This window comes from Trachurus trachurus (genome assembly GCF_905171665.1).
Source record: "Trachurus trachurus genome assembly, chromosome: 12".
NCBI classification, from domain to species: domain Eukaryota; kingdom Metazoa; phylum Chordata; class Actinopteri; order Carangiformes; family Carangidae; genus Trachurus; species Trachurus trachurus.
Window position 1 is genome coordinate 10,617,172 of NC_139908.1, and position 25,852 is coordinate 10,643,023.

The window sequence follows — 25,852 nt, forward strand, 5'->3', positions numbered from 1 at the left end:
ACTGTGGGGGCTCTGCAGCGGTAAAAGCGCTGGAGGAGCCACAGAAATAAATACCCGACAAACCAATAAGTTAATTTAAATAGAGAAATAAATAGTCATCATATAGGCTACATGCGAAATAATAAATTATAGCTTCAAACAGAACCAGCCCTATGCTTGACAGAGGCCAACAGGCCCGGTGAGTGGCGTCAGTCCTTCCCTCTGGTTTTGGGATGTGGGTAGGAAAAAAAAACAAATTGGCAAAATGCTCTTATTCGCTTTGAGACGTGGTCAAGTATCCTGGTTGTAATTTCTCCCGGTGCTCTCCGTGTGCGTGGAGTGGATGAGTGAGTGCGTGAGTGAAAGAAAGAAAGAAAAGCTCTTCTTCCCCCGCACTAGGTGAAACTCATGGATACTGTGTGCTCCAGCGCTTTGCGGCGCAGCGACGCGATGCTTGTCCCTCTCCAGACGTCACTGTCCGGGGAACTACACAGCTGAGGCGAGCCGGTCACGTTGTTGGGGCCGGAGAGGGAGGCGGGAACCATCCCGGGGAACGTGGGCTGGTAGAGGTGCGACTGCAGCCCGGAGCCGTTCATGTTGTTGGACAGACCCATGGAGTTGGGCGGCGGCTGGCCGAGGCTGCACTGGGACAGCGACTGGGCCATGGCCTGCTGGCGGTTCATCGGCAGCTGCAGCTGCGACACGCCGGGCATCCCGGCCGTGGCCCAGCGGGTGTCGTTGGCGTGGAAGGAGCAGAGGCTGTCGTTCATGGCCGCTGCTGCTGCCGCGGCGGACGGGAACTGCGGCAGGTGGTGCGTCGGCAGGAGAGTCCCCGGAGCCCGGAACACGTTGGTGGTCTTCTTGCGCTTCTTCCACTTGGCGCGTCGGTTCTGGAACCAGACCTGCACGGACAGGAGACGGGATGGACAGAGGAGCGTGAGCGAAGCCTAAACTATGCATTTTTTATGCATATTTAATGAGATAATTATGTATTTTGAATATGAAATTTAGATTTAAGTCCTTGCACAAATCTGTACGTGAGTAAAAATGTTGTTAGACATCCAGAGGTTTGGATTCCAGATGTTCACAATTTCATGTTTTGAAAAGGCTTCTGTTGTTACGCAAGGGGTCCATGTTGTCTAATGTCTGTTAATGTTTAATGTACTGTATTTTGTTAGTTTTGTATGTGCTGTATTGTTTTGTGTTGTATGTATCCAGGCTCCCCCAATAAGCTTTCGATATAGCTTCAATGGGAGACCTTATTCACACAAAGTACGTTGTTGTGTGTGTGTGAATAAAACAATATTGAACAGAACCAATAAATAAATAAAATATAAAACATAAAACACTTTTACTGCTCAGATTGTGTTTTTTGTTTGTTTGTTTTTTGCTTTAAAATGAGTTTACAGCAACTTCCTCACATCTGGAGTCATGTGACGGTGCAGAGGACTGGAGGGTGACACTGGGGTCAGTGTTAATGTGGAGTTGGGACGTGAAAGTGAAGCAGATTAAAGCTGCACACACTCATGATGATCCCATTTTTGGAAAAGGCCTGGGATGGGATGGGACGGGACGGACAGAGGAGCGTGAGCTGGGGTTGGATGGGTGGTGTGGGGGGTTTGGGGGGGGTATGAGGAGGAGCAGGTGTAGTAATGGCCGCTGCAGCAATGACAGCTCGTGTTAGCGGCTCATAAAAAGGTTACGACGTGAGGCTGTGATCATCACGATAAAGCCGAACAAGCAACAATAAATCAGCTGCAGGGGGAAAACACAGATTTATGTCCCCGGCATCCCATCAGCTGACACCAATTTACACCGCTAAGAATCATGGGAAAACCCCCCAATTAACAACAAATAGAGATAAATAACATATGCTCACGTGTTTATTTTAGTTGTGGCCCTCTGAATTTATAATTCATAATCATTTTTTTTATTGCCTAAGTTGAATTTAACTTGATTTTTTAAAGGTGCATTTCTGTTTTTTATTTCTTTTTTTTTTTTAAATATCACACGCCACTTTTATAATATTATATATAATTGTATTTTTAATTTCAGACTCTCTCTGACACGGCGTGACCCCGTGGTCTTTGTGCAGCATGCAGCGCGCGCTCCCGCGGCCCTATAGCCTATAATAAAGATAATGTTATCGCAGTGACAAACACACTTTATTCCCGGCCCGAGTCCTTGAGCTGCTGCAGGTTTTTGCTTGTATAGCTCGCGCGGCGCGGCGTCTATGATTAATGTGGAGATTTGCTTGAGAAAGTGGGGCGCAGTAATAAGAACGGGACAATCTCACTTTTCTCCCTCTTTCTCTCCCCCCCACCGCCCTCCCCCGCGTAGCCAGCCGTGAAATCCGGCCTGAAATGCATTACACTTCAACGGAAAGAAAATGTAATTTCTCATTGGCTTTTTTTAAAGAGAGAAACAGAGCGCCTCTCTCCATCTCCATCTCCATCCTCCGGGTGTCCGGCATTAAGACGTGCAGAGCTGCAGCAGCTGACAGAGCCATCGCTGCTGCAAAACTGACTCTGGATCTGCTTCTTATTCTCAGCCCTGCAGGCGGTAATAGCAAGATGAGCATCATTACACTAATTCGTATTTTATGTAAATAGTCTATAGGAAACTGAATGGACCCGCGCGGACAGCGATGGTAATAATAATCATGATGATTATTATTGGGGGTTATTATTTCACATGTGAGCGACCCGCGCGCATTTGACTTTGCTCTGTAGTTAATAAGGCGGTGACACTGTGGTTATTGTTCCTCCTCCTCTTCTCCTTCTTCTATTCCTTCTTAATGTGGCTGATGGAGTATTGCATTTGTGCAGACCGGATGTCGCCGAGGACAGTGTTAGGTAGCCTATTATTATTATAGCTGCTGTAGTATGGGAATAAACTGCAGCAGCATCACAAGGTTAAAATGTGTCAGAGGCAGTTTTATCACAGCTGTAATAAAGATCCATCGTTTGGTTCCTACAAGAGTCGAAACAATGATAATATATATATTTTTTAAATGTTGTAAATCAGACAGATTTAAATAGAAAAAATAAAGAAGAAAAAAAGAGTTGTTGTTTAGTCGTGAAATAACACCGTGTTAAAATGTCATTTCTGATCTGGAACAAATTCCTGCAAATAAACGTCAGATAAAATAAAAAATAAAAAAAATTCTACATGTTAAAGTACCTATATAAATAAATAAAAAGATTAGATAATAAATAAATGAAATGTTTTTGAATCAAATTGTCGTGTATTGAACGTGTAAAGGATAAATTCAGTCTGTCATAACCGCAGCCTCTGTGTGCACAGTGGGTGAGGGATGTGTAATCCACAGGGTCGCGGGTTCGAATCCGGGTGAGACTCTGAAGTCCAGAATAGCACTGAACCAACACACACACACGCACACACACACCTGAACCCTGTGTTATCAGTGGCTTATTATCTGACTTTGTTCTGTTCTCTTAAAATAATTAACAGGAAGTGCCTCATTTAACAAAATAAAAGACATTTGTTCCAGCTGCTGAGTCAAATAAAAGTCTTGACTGTTTTTATTAAGTAAAATAAATGATTATAATGTGCATTGTGCAATTTCTTTGCTAGTATTATTTAAGGGGGTTAGTGCAATCGAAAAATAATTTCGGACTAGAATAAGATTTATTTTAGGCTATAGCCTACTCTAAATATAATTAGGACGATTTAACTATTACTACTAGTTAAAAAATATTATTAAGAATAGTTACAGGTAATATGAAAATAAAGTCCGTTCATATCAGAGAGTTTGATTTTAAAGCCATGAAAATATAAACAGCAGTTTTGCACGAGCGGCTTTAGTTTGATTATTGAAAGGGAATTAGTTTTTGCTGGTTGCGCGCGCACGGAGACAAGAGTGAAAACAATAAACGGAAGTGTTGAGTCCTAAAATAAATAAGGAACAAAACAAAACAGATTATTTAATTTCTTTTGAGTTCAATTTTTTCAATTTTCAAAATGTTCGTCTTGTTTCTGTTTATTTTTCCTGTTTGACGTCAGCATCTGTTTGTTTTGTTTTGTTTTGTTTTTTGGAGCTGGTGGAGATTTTAGTTTCAGGCTTCAGTTATTCCTTTACATGTGTGTGTGGTGTGTGTGAGAAATAAAACGTCACTGCTCTGCTCGTCTTTTCTCTGTGTGTGTGAACTGGGTTTAGTTGAGCAGCTCCAGTCGGCCTACCTGCACTCTGGACTCCGTCAGGCCGATCCTCAGCGCCAGCTCCTCCCGCATGAAGATGTCCGGGTAGTGCGTCTTGGCGAAGCTGCGCTCCAGCTCGTTGAGCTGCGCCGGGGTGAAGCGGGTCCGATGCCGCTTCTGTTTCTGGGACTGGGACTGCTGCTGCTGGGACTGGGACTGGTTGTTGTTGTTGTTCTGCTGCTGCTGCTTCTCCTGCTCTTTGCTGTTCACCTGCACCGAGTTGTTTCCTCCTCCTCCTCCTCCACCACCTCCACCACCGCCGCCGCCGCTGATATCATCGCCTGGCAGCATCGTGGCTCCTTCCACGCCGTCCGGACCGGGGCCGAGCTCCCCGGAGTGTCCTCCCGGGTCAGGTCCCCCTCCGCCGCCGAGCCTGCACTTCAGAGCCTCCCTGTGGCCCAGCAGCTCCGCGGCATCCTTCATCCCTGCACAGACAAGCAGAGCTGGTGAGAGTGGGACAGTGAAGAGATGCTGCTCTACAGGGGGAAAGAGGACTCGGTTAGAGGCAGTTTTTTAAACACTTTATACAGGCAAACAGCAGAATAAATAAATCATGACGAGTTGCAGCGTCTTCTGCACCGAGGGCACAATGAAGATACAAAAGCTGCGCGTGCATTAAAACCATCCAGCTTTTAAAAAACTAAAACACTAAAAACAGAAAGACAGAAACAGATTATTTTTTCCCCAAAAGCGACGGATGCAGCTATTTGACAGAGACATGCACGTTTCAGCAGCATGCACGTTACAATCTGCTCCTTAAATACTCTTAATTCAATTCGATCACACCGATATCTTAGGAAATTGTTAAATCAAATTACGCAGTAATATAATAATAATAATTACTTTTCCAATGAATTAAGCGAGTTTAGTTCACTTCAGTCACATTAAGATCATATAAGAAGCAAATTGACAATTTTCTCAGCTTGATTTAAGAGTAGAAGAGCCTCCAGCTTACAGTAGAGTTGAAGACCGGAGTTTGGTGATGATAACTCACCGAGGCGAGCATCCAGGAGGTCGGCATGAGATAGCATTGCGCACCGCTCCAGGGCGAAATGCTATTCCCACTAAAAAAAAAAATCTCTATGACTTTAACCTATTTAAGAAATATATATAGCCTAAATGAAAGCAAATTCGGTTTGTGGTTAAAAGGGAGGTTGGTTGCATTATAATGTAGTTTAGAGAAATGGGGAGGCGCTTAACAGCGGAATGAACCCATGAGCTTCTCCAAACGAGGACCAATCAGAGCTGAAGCCTGAGGTATGTCAGCTTTAGCCCGAGACCCCCCAACACCACCACCACCACCACCCTCCTCCTCCTCCTCCTCTCTCCCCCTCCTCTTCCTCACCCCTCCATCCTCTCACATCCACAAGTTCATTCCTCCTCATTCCTGTAATTGGCTTTGATTTCTCCTCCAAATTACACCCAATAAAATAACCTGATTTAATATCTGTGTGAAAAGCTTCGACCCGTTCAAGAAATGTTGGATCACCACAATATTTGTTTAATTGTGCATGCTGCTCTGCACTCGTCTTTATAGCAGCAGCAGCAGCAGCAGCAGCAGCACATGCACAGGCTAAACTCCAACTTATACTCATATGAGGAATAACCACTGGACTGACACCACACTGTCTGCGTAATGGGGCTCCGTGTAACAGCTGGAATGTGAACTCCAGCAGCCTATAACGGGAAACCACCATTTCCTCTTATTATTATTATCATCATCATTATTATCATGACTATAACTATAACTATAACTGCCTCTTTCTTCTATTTCCCTTCCCCAGCCTCTGTGATGATATTGTCGACCTCCTTTACGACACTAAATGCCTCTTAGAGACCAAGTGAACCTCTTCTAATATCCTTGATTTCCCAGTCAGCCCAACAACAAACTTTATATAATTCTAACCAGGCTCATTTTCAAGGCCATTAGGCTTTTATGTAATTAGTGGCAAATCTATATACGCCTTTATTGCAAATATCAGAGTAGGATCAGTATAAATTAGTGGTAATTTACTAGTATTTAGGAGCAACTGTCAAGAGGAGGGAGGCAAGGGGGGGTCCTGGTGTGTAAATGATGTGTGAGCAGATTAATTCGGCGGAAAGTGGAGGGAGTTGAACGCGTTTTGATGAGGAGGGGGGGCACAGTTAATACAGAGGAGAGGACAGAGCTGACACCTGAGCAGAGACACATCATCCTGATCATGTGCGGATGGAGAGCGTGGAGGCAGGGATCCACGAGCTGGTTAAAAATGAAGGTTATTTTGTTTCCAATGAGACGAAATGAGGAAAAAAATAATATAAAAAATAAACAAGATGTAAAAAGAAAACACATATGCCTGTAGAAATACACACACTAGTATGTAAATATAAAGTCAGACATGCTGAACAGCTGCCGGGAGGTTTATTTATTATGTCGCTGACAAAAAAAAAAGAAAAAGAAAAAAAAAGTGGCACAATGGAGGCGTCCGAGCGTGAACCCGGGGCTCGTGAGGCTTCTTTTCTTCTTCCCTCCGTCCTTCAGCGGCTTCAGTCGCTTCTGCTCCTCTTTTCTTTTTTGTGTGTGTCTGCAATCTGGTGGCACCGACCGACACACTGGGAGGGATGGATGGATGGATGGAGGGATGATGGGATGGGTGGATGGATAAGTGGATGGAAGGATGGAGTGGAGTCTTGTTTCGGACGCACCGGGATGTGGAGCTGGTGGAGATTTCGAGGAAGAAGATGAAGAAGCAGCGCAACTGGAGATAACTCGTGTCTTCTCCGTGTCTTCGTGTTTTTTCGTTAGAAGCCGAACTTGAGGTAGATTTTTAGGTTTGAGGTTTATACCCGGAACTAAACGCTGCTGATTCAGATTTTATGTCAGATTTGTAGCTCATGGTGCGTTCACGGGTTTGTTTATTTCTAATAATCATAATTAGATCTCTGTTTTTTCTAATACAAATCTGCAGGCTACGGTTGTTCCGATTACTAATTATTATTATTAAGCTACATGATCAAAAGTCTATGTCCTGTCTGTGTTTCAATATGTTGTGCAGCTTTTACTCCACTGTGAGTCTGCGCTGCGTGCGCTTGTGTGTGAGTCTGTGTGTGAGTCTGTGTGTGTGCATGTGTATTATTTAAAAAATCAGCACTTTGCGGGATGATGGATTGCGAGCTTTGTTTTTGTTTTGTTTTTTTACGACTCGCGCGATGGCTGCGTGCTTTTATGGCTGTAGCCTACAAGAAAAAAAAAAACACAGACGAGTGAATGACTCCTCTGGCAGCAGCAGGTCATATTTAACCCAAACAGCGACAGAGAGGGGATGATGGGATGTCAGGGAGCATGAGATATCTATAGTAGTAAAAAAAAAAAAAAAAAAGAAAGAAAAAAAAAGAAAAGAAAAAGAAAGAAAAAAGGTGGGGGTAAAAACACTGAAAAGAACACAAAACAACTAATATTCAATACTGACTTTTGCAACATTTATTTATTTTTATAGGCACAAAACATGTGCAACATGGTGGATGACGTGTTTTTATTGTAATTTATTGTCATTTATTGTGTGTTCTGCTGTGACTGGTTTCTTCTGAAGATTTCATGCTTCATTATGGTAAAAATAAAACTAAACTATATGCCTACATAATGCAATGGGCGCCTAATTTACTCTTATTATAATAACCATCACCTTTGTCATAATTATTATAAGATTTTTTATTGTTTTACATGAACCAATTTACTGTCTGATAAATGACCAACCCCGGAAGTTGGGATCCCTAATACGTTTAGTTCCACTAATTCAAAGGCATCTTTTCACTTAATAGTGTCAATAGCTCCAGGGTGTGTGTGTCTAAGTGTGTGTGTGTCTAAGTGTGTCTAAGAGTGTGTGTGTGTGTGTGTTGTGCAGAAGGTCTTAGTATTGCTGACTTGATAAGGCTGTAATTAGGGTGAACAGGGACCACAGCACAGGTTGCTACATCTCTCCTCTCGCGCGCATCAATCTTCTGCGTCATATAAATAAAACTAGACAAACAAATTCTCCTCCTGAAAGTTAATGCGGCGCATCTGAGTGGAAAGTAGACATTTTCACGCGCGGTGGAGATGAGGAGTGACTTTTAATAAAATAAATAAATAGATAAAACTGAGGAGAATGAATGAATGAATGAATGAATGAATGAATAAATAAATAAATAAATAAATAAATAGCCTAAATAAATAAATAAATAAATAAATATGAAACAGAAATGTTACTGTAAATGGTGAAGTGTGTGTGTTTTGTTTACCTGCACATCCAGGTGTGGGAGACACAGGCTGCATGGCGCGGGGATCGAACCTGTGACCTCTTGGTTGCAGTGCAGGTTCCCCCCCCACACACACACACCTACAGGCCACAGTGGGTTTTTGTGTTTTTAGTTTTTTTTTCTTTTCCTTTCCTCTCTGTTTTTTCTCAATTAGAGATTTCTGAGGAGAAAAGCAATCGATCTTCCATCTGCACGATCCTCAGGTTTAACAAATGAGATTCTTGTTTCGTACAGCTGATCTGGGGACAGTCTGGGGGATTAGGAGCAATAATAAGTTACTGTGCAGCAGCAGGAGGAGGAGGAGATGGAGGAAGAGGAAGAGGAAGAGGAGCTGATGCTGCAACAGCTGCAGCCAGTGCGTCAAAACGCGTCTTTCCTCCCACACTTGTAGCCATCAACATCAGGACAGATGTGGTCTATTATAGTATCTGCAATTATAATGTATTTTATCATCAATAAACATAAAGAAAACTCACACACTCCAAAATGTGCCCAACGTAAATCAAATGAAGAAGCTTATTATGAGCAACACGCACTAAAGTAGCTACACAAGTCAAATTACTTAGTGTGCAGTGATAATGGCCTCAGTCAGCGCTGCATTAAATATGCATCATACTATTGGGTTATTATTGTTATTACTTAGACTATATGCATTAACATTTAAGCAGCACTTTAATATTGAAGCTGGAGCTAATTCAACCAATGTGTTGGTGCTTTAATGCGCAGTACACTGTATTTAATGTGCACATAAATTAACAATCCAAACATTTCATTGTGAATTACAAGAGGGGAAGATCTACTAACATAGATCCAAACCTCAGTTACTTTGTTGTGCATTTGCTCATTTTAGGGGGTTCACAGCAGTGATAAGGACAATATGCAGGAGCTGAGATGTTGCAGTGTCTGAACTGATGATGTAGCTGGTGTAAAGTAACTTATAATAGGCCTATTATTTTGAGATATTTGCACTTGATTATGTACATTTCGGTGACATTTTAAAATTTAAATCCACTGTAAACGTAAGCCTTTTCCGGATTAGGATACAAAATACATACATTTACAATAAGATTATTAAGATTGGTTCCACTTTTAGTTACAATATTGATTAAAATCCTGCCTTTATAATCATATTAAGACGGTTTAGATGGATAATACTCCAGAATGAGGACTTTTACTCCTGCAGTTTGCAGAGCGCAGGGCTGCTGACACTGGTGTATTAGTGCAGTATACTACATCTACAGGATGTGGACACTTGTCATCCAGCGTGTTGACAGAGAGCAGGGCGCGCGGTCCTCCTCCGGTCACGCGCTCTCTCTTTCACACACACACCCAGGTGTAGCGCGCGCCCCGCCGCCGCCGCCGCATCTCATGCCTCAATTGACCTATGGCTAAGCCACGCCCCCAAACACGATGAGCCAATCACAGTGCGCATAGCTAGCCCATACACTCGGACATTCTCTGCTTCCACGTCCATTGAAATGCATTGCAGTTAGTCAGTTTTCATTCGTTTTTATATGTTTTTTCTTGACATTTTAAGTTTAAAATGGTCAAACGGTGTGCATGGGGTACATTCAACTCCCACACTAGGTATCCCGAGAGGCTGGGCGACGGGGTGGATTTTTTTAACCCTTTCCCAAGCCACATCTCAACCAAGAGAAGTGTCTGCTCTGGATAAAGTTATGCGGTAGACCACAACACCAACTAAACGTGGATAAACTTAACGATGTCTACATCTGTTCTAAGTTAAGTCAACAACGTATTTGAGGCAACATATTGTGAGAGATGTTTGGATGTTAGCCAGCATCACAACTAAGCATAAAGCCCGCTAGCTTAATGCTAACGTATAATGCAAAACTCCATAGACAGGCTAACAGAAGTTAGCCCGTCGCTATCGGCGTTTCGCGGCAAACGGCAGCCATAGCAGTAAAGTTAAGTTAAGTTTTGGTGACTTCGAGATGATATTTAATCTTTCTGTCTCCAAAAACCATCAATTGCCTCCTGTGAAATGTCTCCTACTGTGACAGTTTCCATAGCGCCTGTCACTGAATGTTGACTGTTTGTCCGAGTGAGTGGAGGGGGCGGGGCTTAGCCATAGGTCAATTAGCGGCCGCTGCCCTCTGCACGGACTCGATTAGGCCCCGTGATTTATCCGAAAGAAATATAATTATACCTCCAAATAAAATAATCAGCATTGAAGAGCGATTTCCTTAACGAGATGGAGCGGGGTGGATGTCACGCGGCAGCAGCAGCGCCTCATTAGGGCGGTAATGAGACTTTGGGGTGATCCCGATAATTATCGAAATCTGTAAAATAAGGATCAAGTCAAATGTAACCTTAATTTGTCTGGCAATTGAGTTCATTTATTAGTATGACTATTTAGGAAGGACTCCCTCAGCCTTTAATACAAGGTGTCGTTATTTTAGGGCCGTTGCTGCTGCTGCTGGAGGATAATGGATGAGAGTGGCGCGCGGACGGCAGACAGGCCTGTTCTGTCATTCATGGCCATGAGCGACATTTGTCATGTGAGTGAATGAGTGAGTGAGTGAGTGACAGGGGCTGCCCGGAGAGCTCTGGTCTTTATTGTGGAAAAAAAAAATCACACACAATTCATTTTGCTGCTGTTTAACAGGGAGATCAACAGCAGCAGCAGGTGCGCGCTCACACACACATGCTAAAGTACTAAAGTAAATCCATCAGAGCTGAAATCCTTATAGCTGATTAATCGATTGGTCAAGAGACACAGAGAGAAATAATTTAATGTCTCAAATTCATCTGCTTTATGTTTTTGGGGTTGGTATAAACATCTTCTGACATCTAATCGATTAATCAAAAGGAATCATTCACATATTAGCTGATCAGGAAAATATAAATTGCTGGATTTTTTTTGTTAGTAATCAGCAATACATCATCATCATCATCATCGTCAATTTTAGAGGCAAATTAAGACCTGAAAGCAGAACTTGCATACAAAATAAAGGCAAAGTGGGTTTAATGGTAGATTAAGGAAACAGTCACTTGGTAAAACACTGGAGTTTGTGTTGTCATGTGCAGCTGGTTTGTGTTAGTTTACAGTGGTAGAGGAGCCACACCAGTAAAACTGATGGTTACATGTTTTTTGTGAATTTACTGTGACATGTAGAATTACAAAATAATAATAAAAAAAAACCTCTCCACTGCTCGACTGTAATAAAGTCCAGGTTTTATCGTAATTCTCGCGGGGGGTTGGTGAGGTGGTGGTGGGAGTGTGGGAGTTGTTTTAAGAGAAGAACAGTAGAAATAATTACATCAACAACAGAGACTTTGAATGGATTCAGTTTTCCCTCCGTGGTTCCCAAACCAGGCCTGATGAGATGAGAAGGAATGGACATTTGAAGCGAGTGAATCTCACAGTGAGGACAGAAGACAGATCAGAAATCATCCTTCAAGCTTCACTGAGTCCAACATGTTCTTAGCGTCTTTGTACTCCTCCGCCTCGGCCAAATCCTCTTCTGTTTCCTGCAAACACACAAACACACACAGAGTTTGGTTTTATTGCCATTTTAGAACAATACTTCTGTCTCCTCTGCGATTACAGCTGATAAATCCACAAATCTTCAAAAAAATATATATAAATATTTCAACAAACCTGCTTCACTTTGTGTTGTCATCACAAAACTTCAGTCAGGAGCTAAATTTAGCAGCAAAATATGGGCTGGATCATGTGACTATATAAGTGCGTACTGTATGTGTGTGTGTTCCTGTTGGTGGTCGATGCAGAGACATAGCTGCTAATGAACTGTGATGAGCATGTGCATATGTGCATGTCAGTCTAAAGGAATAAAAAGAAGTGCTGATGAGTGATAGAGAGGGAGGGAGGGGTCGTGTTGCTAATTGCAGGTTAGCTTTAGCTTTCCTCTAACTAGCATCCAGCTCTGACAAACATTGCCGACCAGGCTGAAACGCTCCGAATTGACAGAAAAACTTCCAAAATAATACACTGTATAGGTGCATCTCAATGAATAAGAATATCATGGACAAGTTTTATCAATGTCAGTAATTCAATTCAAAAAGTGAAGCTAATACATTTTATAAAAAGCAAAGGTGGAATCCGGCAATCTGATTGGTTGTTAATTGTAATATAATGAGTGTATACAGCACAGCTACTATTCTAAAGCCTTATCACAGTGTATCATTGAGCAATAGGGAGTATGAATGGAAGTTTGTTGTCATATGAACATGAAACATATCATGTCTTTATTTAATTTATCTTATTGTTATGATTATGGCTTACATTTAAAGGGATAGTTCAACATTTTGGCAAATTCGCCCATTGCCATAATCCCTATAGTCCTAGGAGTAGGTTCATTACCTTTAATTGTCGGTGCAAGCTATTTTTAGAACAGCGGAGCAGAGCCGTGAGCTGCTCAGAGCTACGCTACTCGAGGCTAATGGGATTTCTTGGTTTCCCTCATCAAACTCATCAAATACACAATCCAACAACTCCAAAACGCTCTCATGGACAAGTTCCTGCACATTCACCACGCTATGTCTTTGAGGCAAATGCAGAGACTACTTGCAGAAAAACTGCCCATCAACAGGAACGCGCATCAGCGGTTTTGCATGAATACACCTCGAAAACAGCCTCCGTAGCGTAGCTCTGAGCAGCTCGCGGCTCTGCTCCGCCGATCTAAAAATAGCTTGCAACGACAATTAAAGGTAACAAACCTACTCCTAAAACTATATAGGGATTATGGCAATGGGCCAATTTGCCAAAATGTTGAACTATCCCTTTAATGAACACCTAAAATTCAGTACCTCAAAAAAATAATTTTTTAATATGGAAATGTCGGCCCTCTGAAAAAGTATGTCCATCTCTATGCTCTCAATATTTAGTTGGAGCTATTTGACTTGAACTACAGGAAATTGACTTTTCCATGATATTCTAATTTATTGAGAGGCACCGGTATTTTATATTCACTGCACTGTGCATGAATAATATCAGCTATTCATTTTATTGTTATTCCATAAATGTAATATAATCTTCAGTGTTGTTTTCACTTCAGCTTCTGCAGCTGCAGCAAAGCCCCGCCCCCTCCAGACAGGGCGTGGCTCATGAATGGATGAAAACCTCACAGCGGTCTGTGATTTATAGGTTTGAGGGTTAATTAGTGCAGTTTTAGTGTGTCAGACTTCCTTGGTGATTGTGTTAAATTGTTATTAACTTTGATTAGAAGCTGGATTCTTAAATATCAGGTGAAATCCGTGTGACATAAAAACCCCGAGATGTCTTCATTCTTCACCAAACAAACTTATTATTAACAATATTCAGTGAAGGAATCAAAATGCAAAGACAGGTGTTCAGTCTTGTTGAGCATCAACAACACCACTGCATTCAGCTCCAGTGGATTTCGGAGAAAGCCGAAGTCCAGCTGTCAGATACTTTGAACAGCTGCCAAATAAAAACAGAAACCACCTCTATGGTTAACACAGTGACAGGGAAGAACGGATGGAATTAGTGTCTGGTACCAACTGATGTGAATAGTTTAAGTAGTTTTAATAAAAAAATAAAAAGTTTTTGGAAGTTAAACATCACGTATTAAAAGTTTTTTTTCTATTTTATATAGGTGTTAAGAAGTGATCAATAATCACAGTGGATTAGCAAACACCTGCAGTAATAATGAGGTAGCAACAACAGTAGCTAAACGCAGCTTTACGGAGAATTTTAGCCTCTTTTGACTCATTGTTTTGGATTTACGCCACAATTAAACATGATTCAGCATCAGTTCTCCCTTCAACACACAGCGCAATCAGCAGCAGATGTAGGAAGTGGATTAATGATGATACCCATAAAAAGTCGCTCACAATCCAAGATGGCTGCTCCGCACATCAACAGTGGAATTTACACTGTTTCTAAGCCGATAAGTCTCTTTTTTGTGTCTTTAAATTTATTGTTCCTATAGTTTTGTGCAACTTCTACCAGTAAACATGTTGTTTTAACAAGCTCACATAATGTGGTATCTATTGTCGTAGCTAACAATGCTAACTATGACAAAAGATAACAAAAACTGTTGCTTTTCCGACCCCCTTAACAAGGATGTGACATCACTCCCAGCTCTGTACTCCGACTTCCTGGGTGGAGCATGAATCTAGCTGTTTGTTTTGATCATTTCCTGTCCCTAGTGACCAAAATCTGTTATTAGATCTTTACAGAGACAAATACAGTATATCCTTAAAATGAAGGCAGTTAATTGTCTTTACTGTCCGTCTATTTATAACCATTCAAATGAACGACTTCCATCTCCTGATGTGAGAGAAGAAGACACTTCTGTGTGCAACACAAGCTGAAGTTCAGAGTGTACTTTTGAGAAAGAGTTGTTTTTTGCCTCCGTTTGTCAATAATACAATTACACCATGCAGCTTTTCAACAAGGCCCACGAATTAGTGAGAGTGACAGCAACAGAATAAACGGACGCAGAGTTTTCATCAGTTCATGTTTTTGTCCTGTTGCGAGATGAAAAACAGTATTTACACTTCCACTTAATGGGAGCGCTTACACTTACTAGTAACTGCTGCAGATCTGCGTGTGCGATGGCCAGGCGGCGGTGGCAGTCTGGGATCATCATTCTGGACTCCTGCAACACTTCCATCTGAAACCACACGGAGACCACATCAGCATCTTTATTAAAAAGAATACCCTCGCCCCTGCAACTGTTATCGCTTTTCATTACCCGCTGCTTTCACAAAAAATCAACACATTATTGAACATGAGTTTCTTTTCCAACTTCAGAGCGTTAATTTGAACAGCCAGACACAGGAATATTCATTCGCCGAAGCCCTTGTTCCTGACAACACCGTGCTGTGGGGGTGTCCCGCGTGCCGTACACACTCGGCCGTGGTTAACATCTCCTCCCAACAAGGCGGCGGTTATGAAAAATGTTATTGAGTTATCGATCGGGCAGGGGAGTTGGGCAGCGGGGGACCACCTCTCATCTGACTGCACACACCTGAATGGATGAAAAAAACCCTGAGCCGAGGGCGCTGTGATCAGGCGTAAACAGGTATTACTACGCCTGGAGTGAAACTGTGTTATAGCCTGGAGGGGGGAACTTTCACAGCCGCGGATAATGTGCGAATCCCGCCACCCCCACCATCCCCATCCCACCCTCCCCGCGGGCCGGCGCCCTAAAGAGCAGAGAGGAGTTGGTCTAACGCTGTCAGACACACTCACTCATGACAGATGCTTCCTCACCTGGCGCCCTCTCTCTTTCTCCTCCCTCCCCTCCCTCTCTTTCTCTTTGTCGAGCTGGAAAAGTCAAAACACCGACACGTCGCACATGTACATTACACGGCTGTGCGCACTAACAGAGGGCGCTCAGATGAACTCGTGCACACGCTGCTGCTGCTGCTGCTGCTGCTGCTGGTGGCAGACTAAACTGACACGCCGAGAGACAACTAGTCGACTTGGTTGCCATGTAGATGTGACAAGGTGAGCCAGACTATAAGCAGGAGGAGTTGCTGAAACAAGAGAGAAAAAGTCATGGCGCCCTCCCCGGTGTGCGGTGGAATGATCCCATCAGCGGCTGGATAAGGATGACACTTACAGCGTATTGATTCCATTAAAATAAAAACCTCTAATCCATCCTGCCTCAGACCTCTCATCTCCAACCATAATCCATCTGGCCTCCCCCAAATCTCCCCATTTAACACCAGCCAAGCCTGCTGCTGCTCAGCCCCCACCGAAGCCGCCTCTCTCCGCGAATGAACAAACAAAACAAAACACGCGCTGAATTTTAATGTTACCAGTTAGATATATAATCAGATGTGGTGGTGGTGGCGGTGCAGCAGCAGCAGCAGCAGAGGAGGAGAGATCCAAATTAACACGAGGCCCAGTGGAAGAACATGCCCATGAATTTTACTACTGTCCATAAACTCAAGTGTTTTCTGGGATACGCAGGGGGTGTTTTGTTTTGTTTTGTTTCTGTCTCTTTGGAGATGTTTGATGTGGATGAGGGGGTGTTTTGTTTTGTTTGTCTCTTTGGAGATGTTTGATGTGGATGTGATGTCTGCATTCTGGAGATCTTTACACCTACAAGTGAAAATCCTCCTTTTTTAGATGTTTAAATTACATTAAACAACATGAAAATTAATCCTGGTGGGAACAGGTGCATCTCTATCATGTCTCTTTGGAAATGCCAACACGCCTGATGGCACAAGGACGTTTAAGGCGTGTCCATGTCACTTTGGCCATTTTACTTTGGACAATAAAATAAAATAGAATAAACACCAAGTTGTTGTTTTTTTTGGTTCAGCTGCACAACAACTCATTGCTGCCTCAAGATATCAATGCACCTGACCAGCGCTCATTTCAAGATGGTGTAGGTGCTACAACTACATCAGTCTGAAACACTACTTGTAGTGGATGTAAAATGTAGAAAATGTAAAGGGGTAGTTCAACATTTTGGCAAATTGGCCTATTGCCATATAGGAGTAGGTTCATTGCCTTTAATTATCGGTGCATGTTGTTTTGAGATCTGCGGGGCAGAGACGTGAGCTGCTCAGTGAACACAATGGAGGTGAATGGTACAGGTCCCCTGTCTCTCATCAAATGCACAATCCAACAACTCCAAAACGCTTTGGTGGACAAGTTGTGACCTGCAGATTCACCACGCTATGAGATAATAATGTAATGTTACGAGACAGAGTTGTTTTTGAGGCAAATGCAAAACCGGAACTACATTCCAGACACGGCTGCTGGGCGGAGTGATTTCAAAAGCGCAAGCAGTTCTGAGTATTTGCTTCATGATAACTATAGATGATTATTTCATAGAGTGGTGAATGTACAGGTCCCAACTTGTCCACCAGAGCGTTTTGGAGTTGTTGGATTGTGTATTTGATGAGTTTGATGAGGGACAGGGGACCTGTACCATTCACCTCCATTGTATTCACTGAGCAGCTCACGTCTCTGCCCCGCAGATCTCAAAACAACATGCACCGATAATTAAAGGTAATGAACCTACTGCTATGACTATAGGGAGTATGGCAATAGGCCAATTTGTTGAACTATGAACTACTACAAAATGTTGAACTATCCCTTTAATCCAATAGTTGTTGAGACATTTCAGCCACAGAACGATCACGGCTAAAAATACCGTACAACTAGGACTGTTATTCTCAGGAAACAGACACTGATTAATGTCTTTTATTTAACATTCCTCTTCATTTCACCTTTTTTTTTTTTTTTTTGGCTTGAATCCCTGTGTAATGAACTGAACCGGTGTATGTGTCTGTGTTAATTGATGATCCTATCCTTAAGTCCTCATGCTATCATCTCACATTTCAACTCCTCGGCTAAATTTAAAATGTCATTTAAAAAAAAATATATAGAGAGAGCTAAAAGAAGCAAAGAAGTGGCCACACACAAGTAAATAAGAGCTAAGGAGACAGATTTTCACAGTAAAAGCTGCTTTCTCCAGCGATCAGACAGATGATGGGGGGCTTGCAGGCACACAGAGAGAGAAAGGAGAGAGCAGGATATGGGCCAGTGATCTGTTGGGGACACTAAATAACCAGCATGTGTCAGTAATTATCAAACTCCTCTAAAGTAACATGATATAATTACATCTGCATCAAGCACATTACAAAATCACTAATGATTCTCCTCTCAAAAACTAATTCTTCATTATCGCTGTGGACTGACCTCATTACATGAATGAGGGGCTACTCAAGTCATCAAGATACAATTCGCTTCCTAACTGCGGGAGAGCACAAAGCAGGAGGAGCCAGCCCAACAGTTGGTGCTAAATGGATGATGCAAAGTTAACAAACTATTTTTTAAAAAAGGACGCGTTAATTGTTGTGCAGTAGGGCTGGGACGATATGCTTTTCTCCCGATTCGATTCTTCTACGATTTTTTGGAAGCCGATTCGATTCAAATTGCGATTCTACGATATTGTCGATTTTCTCGATTTTTAGTCTGCATTTTTAACACCAGTGAAACAGTTGAATGATTATGATTGTCTACAGACTATTCCAGGAGCCATATTTCCCCCAAAAATACACATCACATGTAAGTTGCAGTTTTTAAGATTAATTCAGCAGCAATATATATGTTTACTCTCTTTTTAAAAGCCTGGACTGCATAAAAGAGGCAAAAATAAAAGAGTATAGAAAAAACTGGTTTCTGAAACCTTTCTGACAAAATGAGATATAGACGGAGGTAAACTGCTACATTTTTACATTTATCTGCACACAAATACTGAAGGAGCCTTTAAATTCAATAAATACATTTTAAAAAATCGACTTTTGAAAAAAAAAATCGATTTAAATATCGTCAAAAAAAATATTGCGATACTTATGTGAATCGATTTTTTCTCCAACCCCTATTGTGCAGTATCTAGGAAAAGCGAGACGGCCCACGTGCCTGTTTCTTGATGACATATTCATCCCCCGCCTCGGCTTTCATGCGCTCGATCTTCTCCTCCTGCGTCTTGGCCTCGGTGATGTAGGCGACCTTCTCCTTGCCCAGCCTGCGAGAGAGAGAACAGGAAGGAAGAGTTTGTATAGTTACAGGTTATAGTGACACAGTTGTTGTTCCATCAAACACACGCCACCACACGCACAAATGCGCAGCCAGCTCCTAGATACACACACACATAGGCTGAGCCGTGAAAAAAGGTGGGCCAGCCGCGATGGTCACCTCTTTACAGACGAGGCCATCCATCCTCATTCCCTCCCCACGTTCCCTCTGACTGAGGGGACACAGTGAGATCATCTCCCGCAGGATGGTAAGATACACACCTCAGTAACAGGCAGCGAACGCATCATTCCTCCTCCTCGCTGCTGCTGCTGCTGCTGCTGCAGGGGCGTCACACACACATATACTGTATAACAGCGCCGGTATCCAAGTGGAGATCAGCCTCGTGGTTACGCTCTGAGGCCAAATCTGACTCATTTGTAACTTGATTTGAGATTTGTAACACTCACTGTGACGTTAAGCTGTTGTGCTGCTGTTCTTCTAAATTTAATGGCATAAATAAAAATAAAAAAAATTGGAAAACATTACAGTAACTGTGCAACATTGTTATTAATTCAGAGTGGTTTTTGTGTCCTCCTGAGGGAAATATCTGGATCTTCAGCTGATACAAGCTCCACCTTGTTCCTTAGCTGCTGTAGTCTGTCTGCTGGTTTTACAGATGTTTGTCCATAAAACATCTGCCTGGCCTGCAGCTGCTGAACATGACAGCCCTATAGCGTATTCAAAGTGAAGTTATGGTCCAGATATACTGTATACAATGAGCTGAAACTCTCCATCAAACTCTGTAAAGCAGAGCTGCAGATCCAACTGCTAATTCTCTGTTTTATCAATCACACACTGTTGTTGGATTATTTAGCATAAAACCTCATCAGAGTCATTTTAATCGCCAAGAGACAAATCAGCTGAGTCACTCTTAGTGGTGAGGAACCAGTAATATCACAGGATACACTGTACAGAGTTGATATTGTATGTGGATATTATATTTGTAAGCGACTAGATTTATGTTTAATGGACTATTTTTGTCTAATAATACCATTTTTAGTTATGGTTGAATGAATAAAGTCCATGAGTAACGTTTCCAAAAACCTTTTTTTTTCCAGTTTCTATCCAACATACCTGCCAACAAAGATACAGATTCTGATATACGCAACATTACACTGATTTTACACACAGTACAAGTTGCTTTTTTGTGTTTTGAGAGTCAAAATCTCCTCACAACATGAACATGTTGAGTTACCCAACTGCTAAACATCTGCTGTGCTATCAGCTCACTCTTCTTGTTCAGCGCAAGACTAGATGCACAAACCACAGAAGCGAATCTGGATTGTTGACCTGGATCAGCACCAATAACCTGAAATACCAAACCTAACACTGATTTACCTGCTGTCTAAAAACTATTAACTGGAAATATATTCAACAAAAGCCCTTTCATTTTGCCTTTATGAGTCTTAAACTTGTGTAAAAATATTACAATTCATGACGTTTCTGCTCGACACCTTTCTCAAATGATTGACAATGACATTTAAAGACACATTTCATATATACGATCATCAATATATATAAGACGATCTTTTTTATATGTATTATGAACTTTTCTTATCTCACATGTGAAAATACCCACATCTCTGCCTCCTATTGATGAAATTTAATTTGTTCTCCTTATAAACCATCCAACATCAGACAACTGCCACACTGATGATGATTTGTTTAACTGCACAAGTTTGATGGATGTCACTTAATAAATGACATTTTTCTTCATCATTCCTACTGTGAAACAAAATAAGCTCTGGATGAATTCATTAATAATACATTTCTCTCTCTAAATTCAAATTATGGCAGCCAAACACAAAAGCTGCTGCTGTTAACTTCACCAGCCTTTCCCGTTCGCACCTTATCAGCATGCTTCTCTATTGCTTCCAACACGCACACACATACACCCACACACACTACTACTCCTTTTTAGAGATTAATTGATCATCAATTTAGTCCCTAATTTGGACCAAGTCAGGTGGTAAATGGGCCTCTTTTCCTTGATTGTTAGTGAAAATGGGCTTGAGTACATTGATAAATTTTGATTATTTATCAATTACGGGCCAAATGGAACAAAATCTATTAAACAGATTCCGACCCTGATTGGCATAATGGAGTTTGAAAATATCGCTATTGATAATGATTCCCAACTAATAGTCTTTTTCCGGCTGCGCCCTGCTTGTCGGGATGACAACACAAATTTCATTTTTCATAAAATCAGCTGTGTGTGCATAAGTGAGTGATCCTTCATTAATCAGTCACATTACTGGAGACCCCTTCCCTCCGTGTTGCGCTGCTCCTTGCTTAGCCAAGGAAGCCAACAGCACTCTGTCATATTTTACATCAATTACTGCTCATTCTAATACAGTTCTATCAAGACGCTTTTAAACAGGCACCGTATGCGATGGCGGCTCCGCGCCTCCTCCCACTCTCTCGCGCTTGATGCAGAATGAGTGATGTCACCTGCTTTAGAGGAGAAGAAGGTGGCAACGAGAGAGAAAGATGGAGGAAGGAAAAGAAGGAAGGAGGGAAGGCTGGAATAATTTGAATAAAACTGAAGGACAGTCTAATAACAAAATGTCCATTCCTCCCCTTTCCAGTCCTGATGTTAATTTCTTATTTCTCCCAGACTTGGAGCGCCGTGTGAATGAGGGGTGGGGTCGTGGCTGGTTTTAAATAGACCTGCCACCTCAGGCTTAATGGAAAAGGCAGCTCTCTGGAAAATAGAAAAAAAAAGGGAATTAGACTCAGTCGACACACACACACACACATTCATTCGGGGGCCGCTGCCTCCTCTAGCACTGTATTTTTGAGCCACGATGTAGTCTGTGCTGGGACCGGAATGACAAAGGCAAATTACTGTTGTCATTTTATTAAGGGCATCCGCCTCGCTAGGGCAGAAAGGCACTGACTGGAATGTGCAAAAGCCACTGGAAATAGGCCCGGCTAAAAGAGCCGGCAGGTTTCCTCTAAACTCCAATATATAAGAAGAGGAGGAGGGACTGAGGAAGGAGAGAGGAGAGAGGACAGAAAAGAGAAAAGAGGGCGAATGGGCGGGAGGGACACACAGGAGATTATGAAGAGACAGAAACCAATGACAGCCGGTACGTTTAAAGCTAACAGCTTGATTAAGGAGGATCCATGTTATGGCGACTTGTGGTCTAAGATGGGGTGAGATGTAATATGTTCAAAGAGTAAACTCAAAAACATGAGTACAGTTACTTGTGCTGCTGCTGCTGCTACTACTTGCCCTGTTGTCAACTCTCATACTGAAACTCTCCTCTATGGGGAAACCCAGCCAGCAGCCTCCATCATCATCGCCGCTGCCGCCGCCGCCTCAGGGAGCCTGTTAGTAATCTGACCCTCATCAAAACACAAATCAATAACACATTACACAAACGCCATCGACAGGAGGGAATTAAAGAGGTCTGTGTGTGTGTGATCGACGAGAGATACACTCAGGCCCATCACTGTCTTCACCACACCTCATAATACCCAAAAATATCTCATACTCCAGCATGGTAAATCTGACCATGGTACAAATTCAATGGATGCCAGTTTCGTTTTATAGGCCGCTGCTTTCAACTGGATGATGAGCTGAAAAAGTCACTTCATCACAACGCCTGTGTGAAATCTATCGAGATGTAATGTACAAACCAAGGTGCAGGTTTTTTGGATCATCACTTTGTTGTTATTCTTTTGTGTTCTGCCAAAAAGACTAAAAATTGAGACGGTGAATTCACCAGCGATATCGGTCACCTGCTGGACGAAAGTGAAAGAGTATGGACGGACCTAAAACTGAACTGAACTTGGAAAGAAGTGGCAAGAGACGACTTTTCAAAACAGAGGAAGAAATTCTCAGAAATTGTCAAAGGCTAAAGTGACGTCCAAAACTCAAAAGATTTGAGGGAATCAGAACACAAACACACGACAACAATGAATCTAATATAAAACAGTGATAACTTGCAATGGTTCCCAAAGATGTAGTCAGCACAGTGATCCAGATCCAAGTAAATAACGAGCTTTGGTTAGAAAAATGAACTAAGCCGTAAGGTTAAAGCAGAAGTAAGTGGTCCAGTCGTTTTGGCTAATGCTGCGTTCCAGGCAGGCTTTTGAAACCGTAAATTACAGCTTCAAGTCACAACTTACGATTTTGTAGCGTTCCAGGCAACCCACTCGTGTTTTTCCGACCTGTTTTACCTGTGAAAGTCACTATAACGGCCACTCGTAACTTCTGACCCATGAACTCGTACCAGATCTAACTGGTATGACTTCACAGGTCGGAAAAACACGAGTTACGAGTTTCCTTGAACGCACCATAACAGTCCTCGTCCCTACGTCACCACATTCACGGCTGCACACACAGCCCTGCATGCCGTTCTCTCTCCTCATTGGATAAAAACTGTAGGATACGAGAAAGGTTTTCTCCTCGGCTCAGAGCAGAGCAGTGACTGACAGACCCGTGTTTCGGTCCAAACACTCTATGTAAGTGATTGCTGTCGGAAGATATAACTATTTAAGACTTATATTAACACAAATATATCACTTACTTCTGCTTTAAGGTTAAGTACTGGATAGAAGATAGTAAAGATAATCTCATGCAAAGAGAGAGCAAAAGCCAATTTAAGCTGTTGACCAGAAAATCAATATCAAATCTACTTAATAAACTTGTTTAATTTTCAATTCAACATGAGAGGTTTCAGCTTTAAAAAAAAAAAAAAAAAAAAAAAAGTAAAATGAACAATAAATATATTCTAGATAGAGTTTCAAAAAGTATTGGAAGATTAATTCATAATGAAAGCTATTGTTAGTTGCAGTCCTTCAGTATCTACAGTGAGGCTGCTGTTGTACTGGTGTTGCCAGGTTTGCCAGTAAACTACACTACTGTAGTCCATAAATGTCACCTGACTGAGTGAGTTCCGCCAGCCTAATCATTCTGCAGCTGCTGGAAAAAACAAATACTGACTTTGTTTTGTTTCTTCCTATTCACTGCACTATGCATGGATTTAAATCATAAATTACACTTTTTCATGAGATTATTCAAAAAATAAACATCTCCCTTCCACTGTATACTGCCATTTCACTGTCCTTAGTGGCAGACTGTGACATTGTGGGCCTCATACCCATACCCACGCCACATTATTGTACACGAGGCATCCCCGCTGATGCCTCCCATCCCCTTGCAAATAAGTTTCAGCACATGCCATCAGGGCCAAGACTAAGAGGCCGTCCACACAAATATGGATTTTATGAATCCGCATAAGCATTTTATCGTTTCGGTCCCGAGGTCAAAGACCACAAGCTACAGAAACAGTTTCGTCCCTGCTGCTGTTTGTCTTTTCAATAAGTTATTAGGCTACTCCTTTTATTAGCTTTAGCTCATTATTTATGTATTTTAATTTATTGTATCTATTTTTTATTACATCTATCTTGTTTTTAACTTATTCATTGCTCCCTGTGTCATGCTCTTATGTGTTTTACAGTTTTGTGTTAGCTACTCTGGTATTTTTATGGAGCATGTATTGTCTCATGTAAACCACAATCAGTGAGCTTGATTCCTGTCTATGTCTATATCCTGTTTTAAGTGTTTTGTCCTTTTAAATTGCGGTTACCCTCTTGCTACAACACAAACCCACGTGACCACCTGCCTCCTGGGCCATAACTATAATCCAACAAGACATCATGAGGTCTCCTCTCCCCAGTTATGACTGTGCAGATATTCCCAACATCACCACAAATCACCAGACTTGTGTGGTAAATATTTGCTATTTAGAGATAAAAACAACAACAGCAACAAAGACACAAATACAAAACAACAAAACACACAGGGCTTTGTTAAAACTGTAGTGTTAAACCAGTGTTTATCGAGATTAGCTAAAATATGTCAGCATTTAGTGTTAGCATCCCTGTAGCTAGTGATGCTTCGTTTCATATTTTGGGCAGTTTTTTAAATGAAAATGATATGTCGATAATGAGCAGGTGCCTGTTCCTGGGTAAAGGTGACCTATCCCATCAGTATCAGTGACAGCAACAATGCAGCAGCAGGCGTTTCCCCTCAGACGAGACAACAATGCAACAATGCAGCTTGTTTCTGTGTGCTGCTGTGTGTTAGCTACTTAGCTTAGCAACCGTTAAAAGCGACGGTTACAGCTTCACAAATGTATTTATTCAGTCGTATTATTTATTCATCGCTTTCATTAAGTTCTGTGCATTAACACTGATGTGTAGCTGTTTGTTAAAGGGAGAAAAAGAAAGCTTCCACCATCTCTCTCATCCATCAACACCAGGCCCCGACAAAAGCACCGCAGCGTAGTTACAGCCTCGCCGGGCTAACAGCCTCACGTACTCGGCCTGGTTTCATGCCAGGCCCGCTCTCCCGTTCGGCTAAGCTAATTAGCTCGCTACCGTTATCTTAACTGTCTGTAGCCTTTTCAGACATGCTAAAACAACAATAAAACAAACGTACCTCTTAACGATGCCGGTTTTAATCTTGATTTGCCGTATTCTTGGGTCTGCCATGGCTGTTAGTAGACTCTGTGTGTGTGGTATTTCTCGGTTGTAGCGTGTAGCTGGTTAAATGTATGAAAGCTGCTGTGGTGTGCGCTGATGGAAGTCAGGGATGACAAGCTGCTCGCAGATACATCGATCCGCTGTAAGTTGATTATCGAGCGTTTGGATCAGAGTGACAGGTTCAGCTCCTCTGGTCCCTCATCTTGTCACATTTCATTAAATCTGCCCAATAAAAATGTTCAACAGAGGTAGAGTAGTAGGCTATAGTAAAACAGAACGTAAATGTGAAAAAAAAAAAAATTGGTGCTGTGGAAAAAGCAGTGT

At 42.0% G+C, this 25,852-nt stretch overlaps 2 protein-coding genes across 3 annotated transcripts; both read right to left on the bottom strand.

Annotated features, from left to right (window-relative positions):
- Positions 1 to 374: 374 nt before the first annotated feature.
- On the bottom strand, positions 375 to 5,231 carry otpa (orthopedia homeobox a; the record flags this gene model as incomplete). Of its 2 annotated transcripts, none has more annotated exons than XM_083983471.1 (3): positions 375 to 881; positions 4,183 to 4,625; positions 5,195 to 5,231. In XM_083983471.1, the coding sequence occupies 3 exons, from the start codon at positions 5,229 to 5,231 to the stop codon at positions 375 to 377; spliced, it is 987 nt and encodes a 328-aa protein (XP_083839597.1). The 2 variants fall into 2 exon arrangements, with proteins under 2 accessions (XP_083839597.1, XP_083839596.1); XM_083983470.1 differs by having other exon boundaries at positions 5,156 to 5,231.
- A 5,801-nt stretch (positions 5,232 to 11,032) lies between these two features.
- tbca (tubulin cofactor a) lies at positions 11,033 to 25,642 on the bottom strand. Its single transcript, XM_083983462.1, has 4 exons — positions 25,485 to 25,642; positions 18,875 to 18,980; positions 15,015 to 15,101; positions 11,033 to 11,970 (listed from the first exon to the last, which is right to left on the bottom strand). Exons 1-4 carry the CDS (start codon positions 25,535 to 25,537, stop codon positions 11,890 to 11,892), a joined length of 327 nt encoding a protein of 108 aa, XP_083839588.1. The 5' UTR covers positions 25,538 to 25,642; the 3' UTR covers positions 11,033 to 11,889.
- Positions 25,643 to 25,852: the final 210 nt, after the last annotated feature.

Excerpts from the sequence above, each read along its gene's own strand:
- tbca (XM_083983462.1), bottom strand. The coding sequence starts at position 25,537 with ATGGCAGACCCAAGAATACGGCAAATCAAGATTAAAACCGGCATCGTT. Across the intron at positions 18,981-25,484 it reads AAAACCGGCATCGTTAAGAG|GCTGGGCAAGGAGAAGGTCG; the intron begins GTACGTTTGTTT and ends TCTCTCTCGCAG. Across the intron at positions 11,971-15,014 it reads CAGATCTGCAGCAGTTACTA|GAAACAGAAGAGGATTTGGC; the intron begins GTAAGTGTAAGC and ends GTGTGTTTGCAG.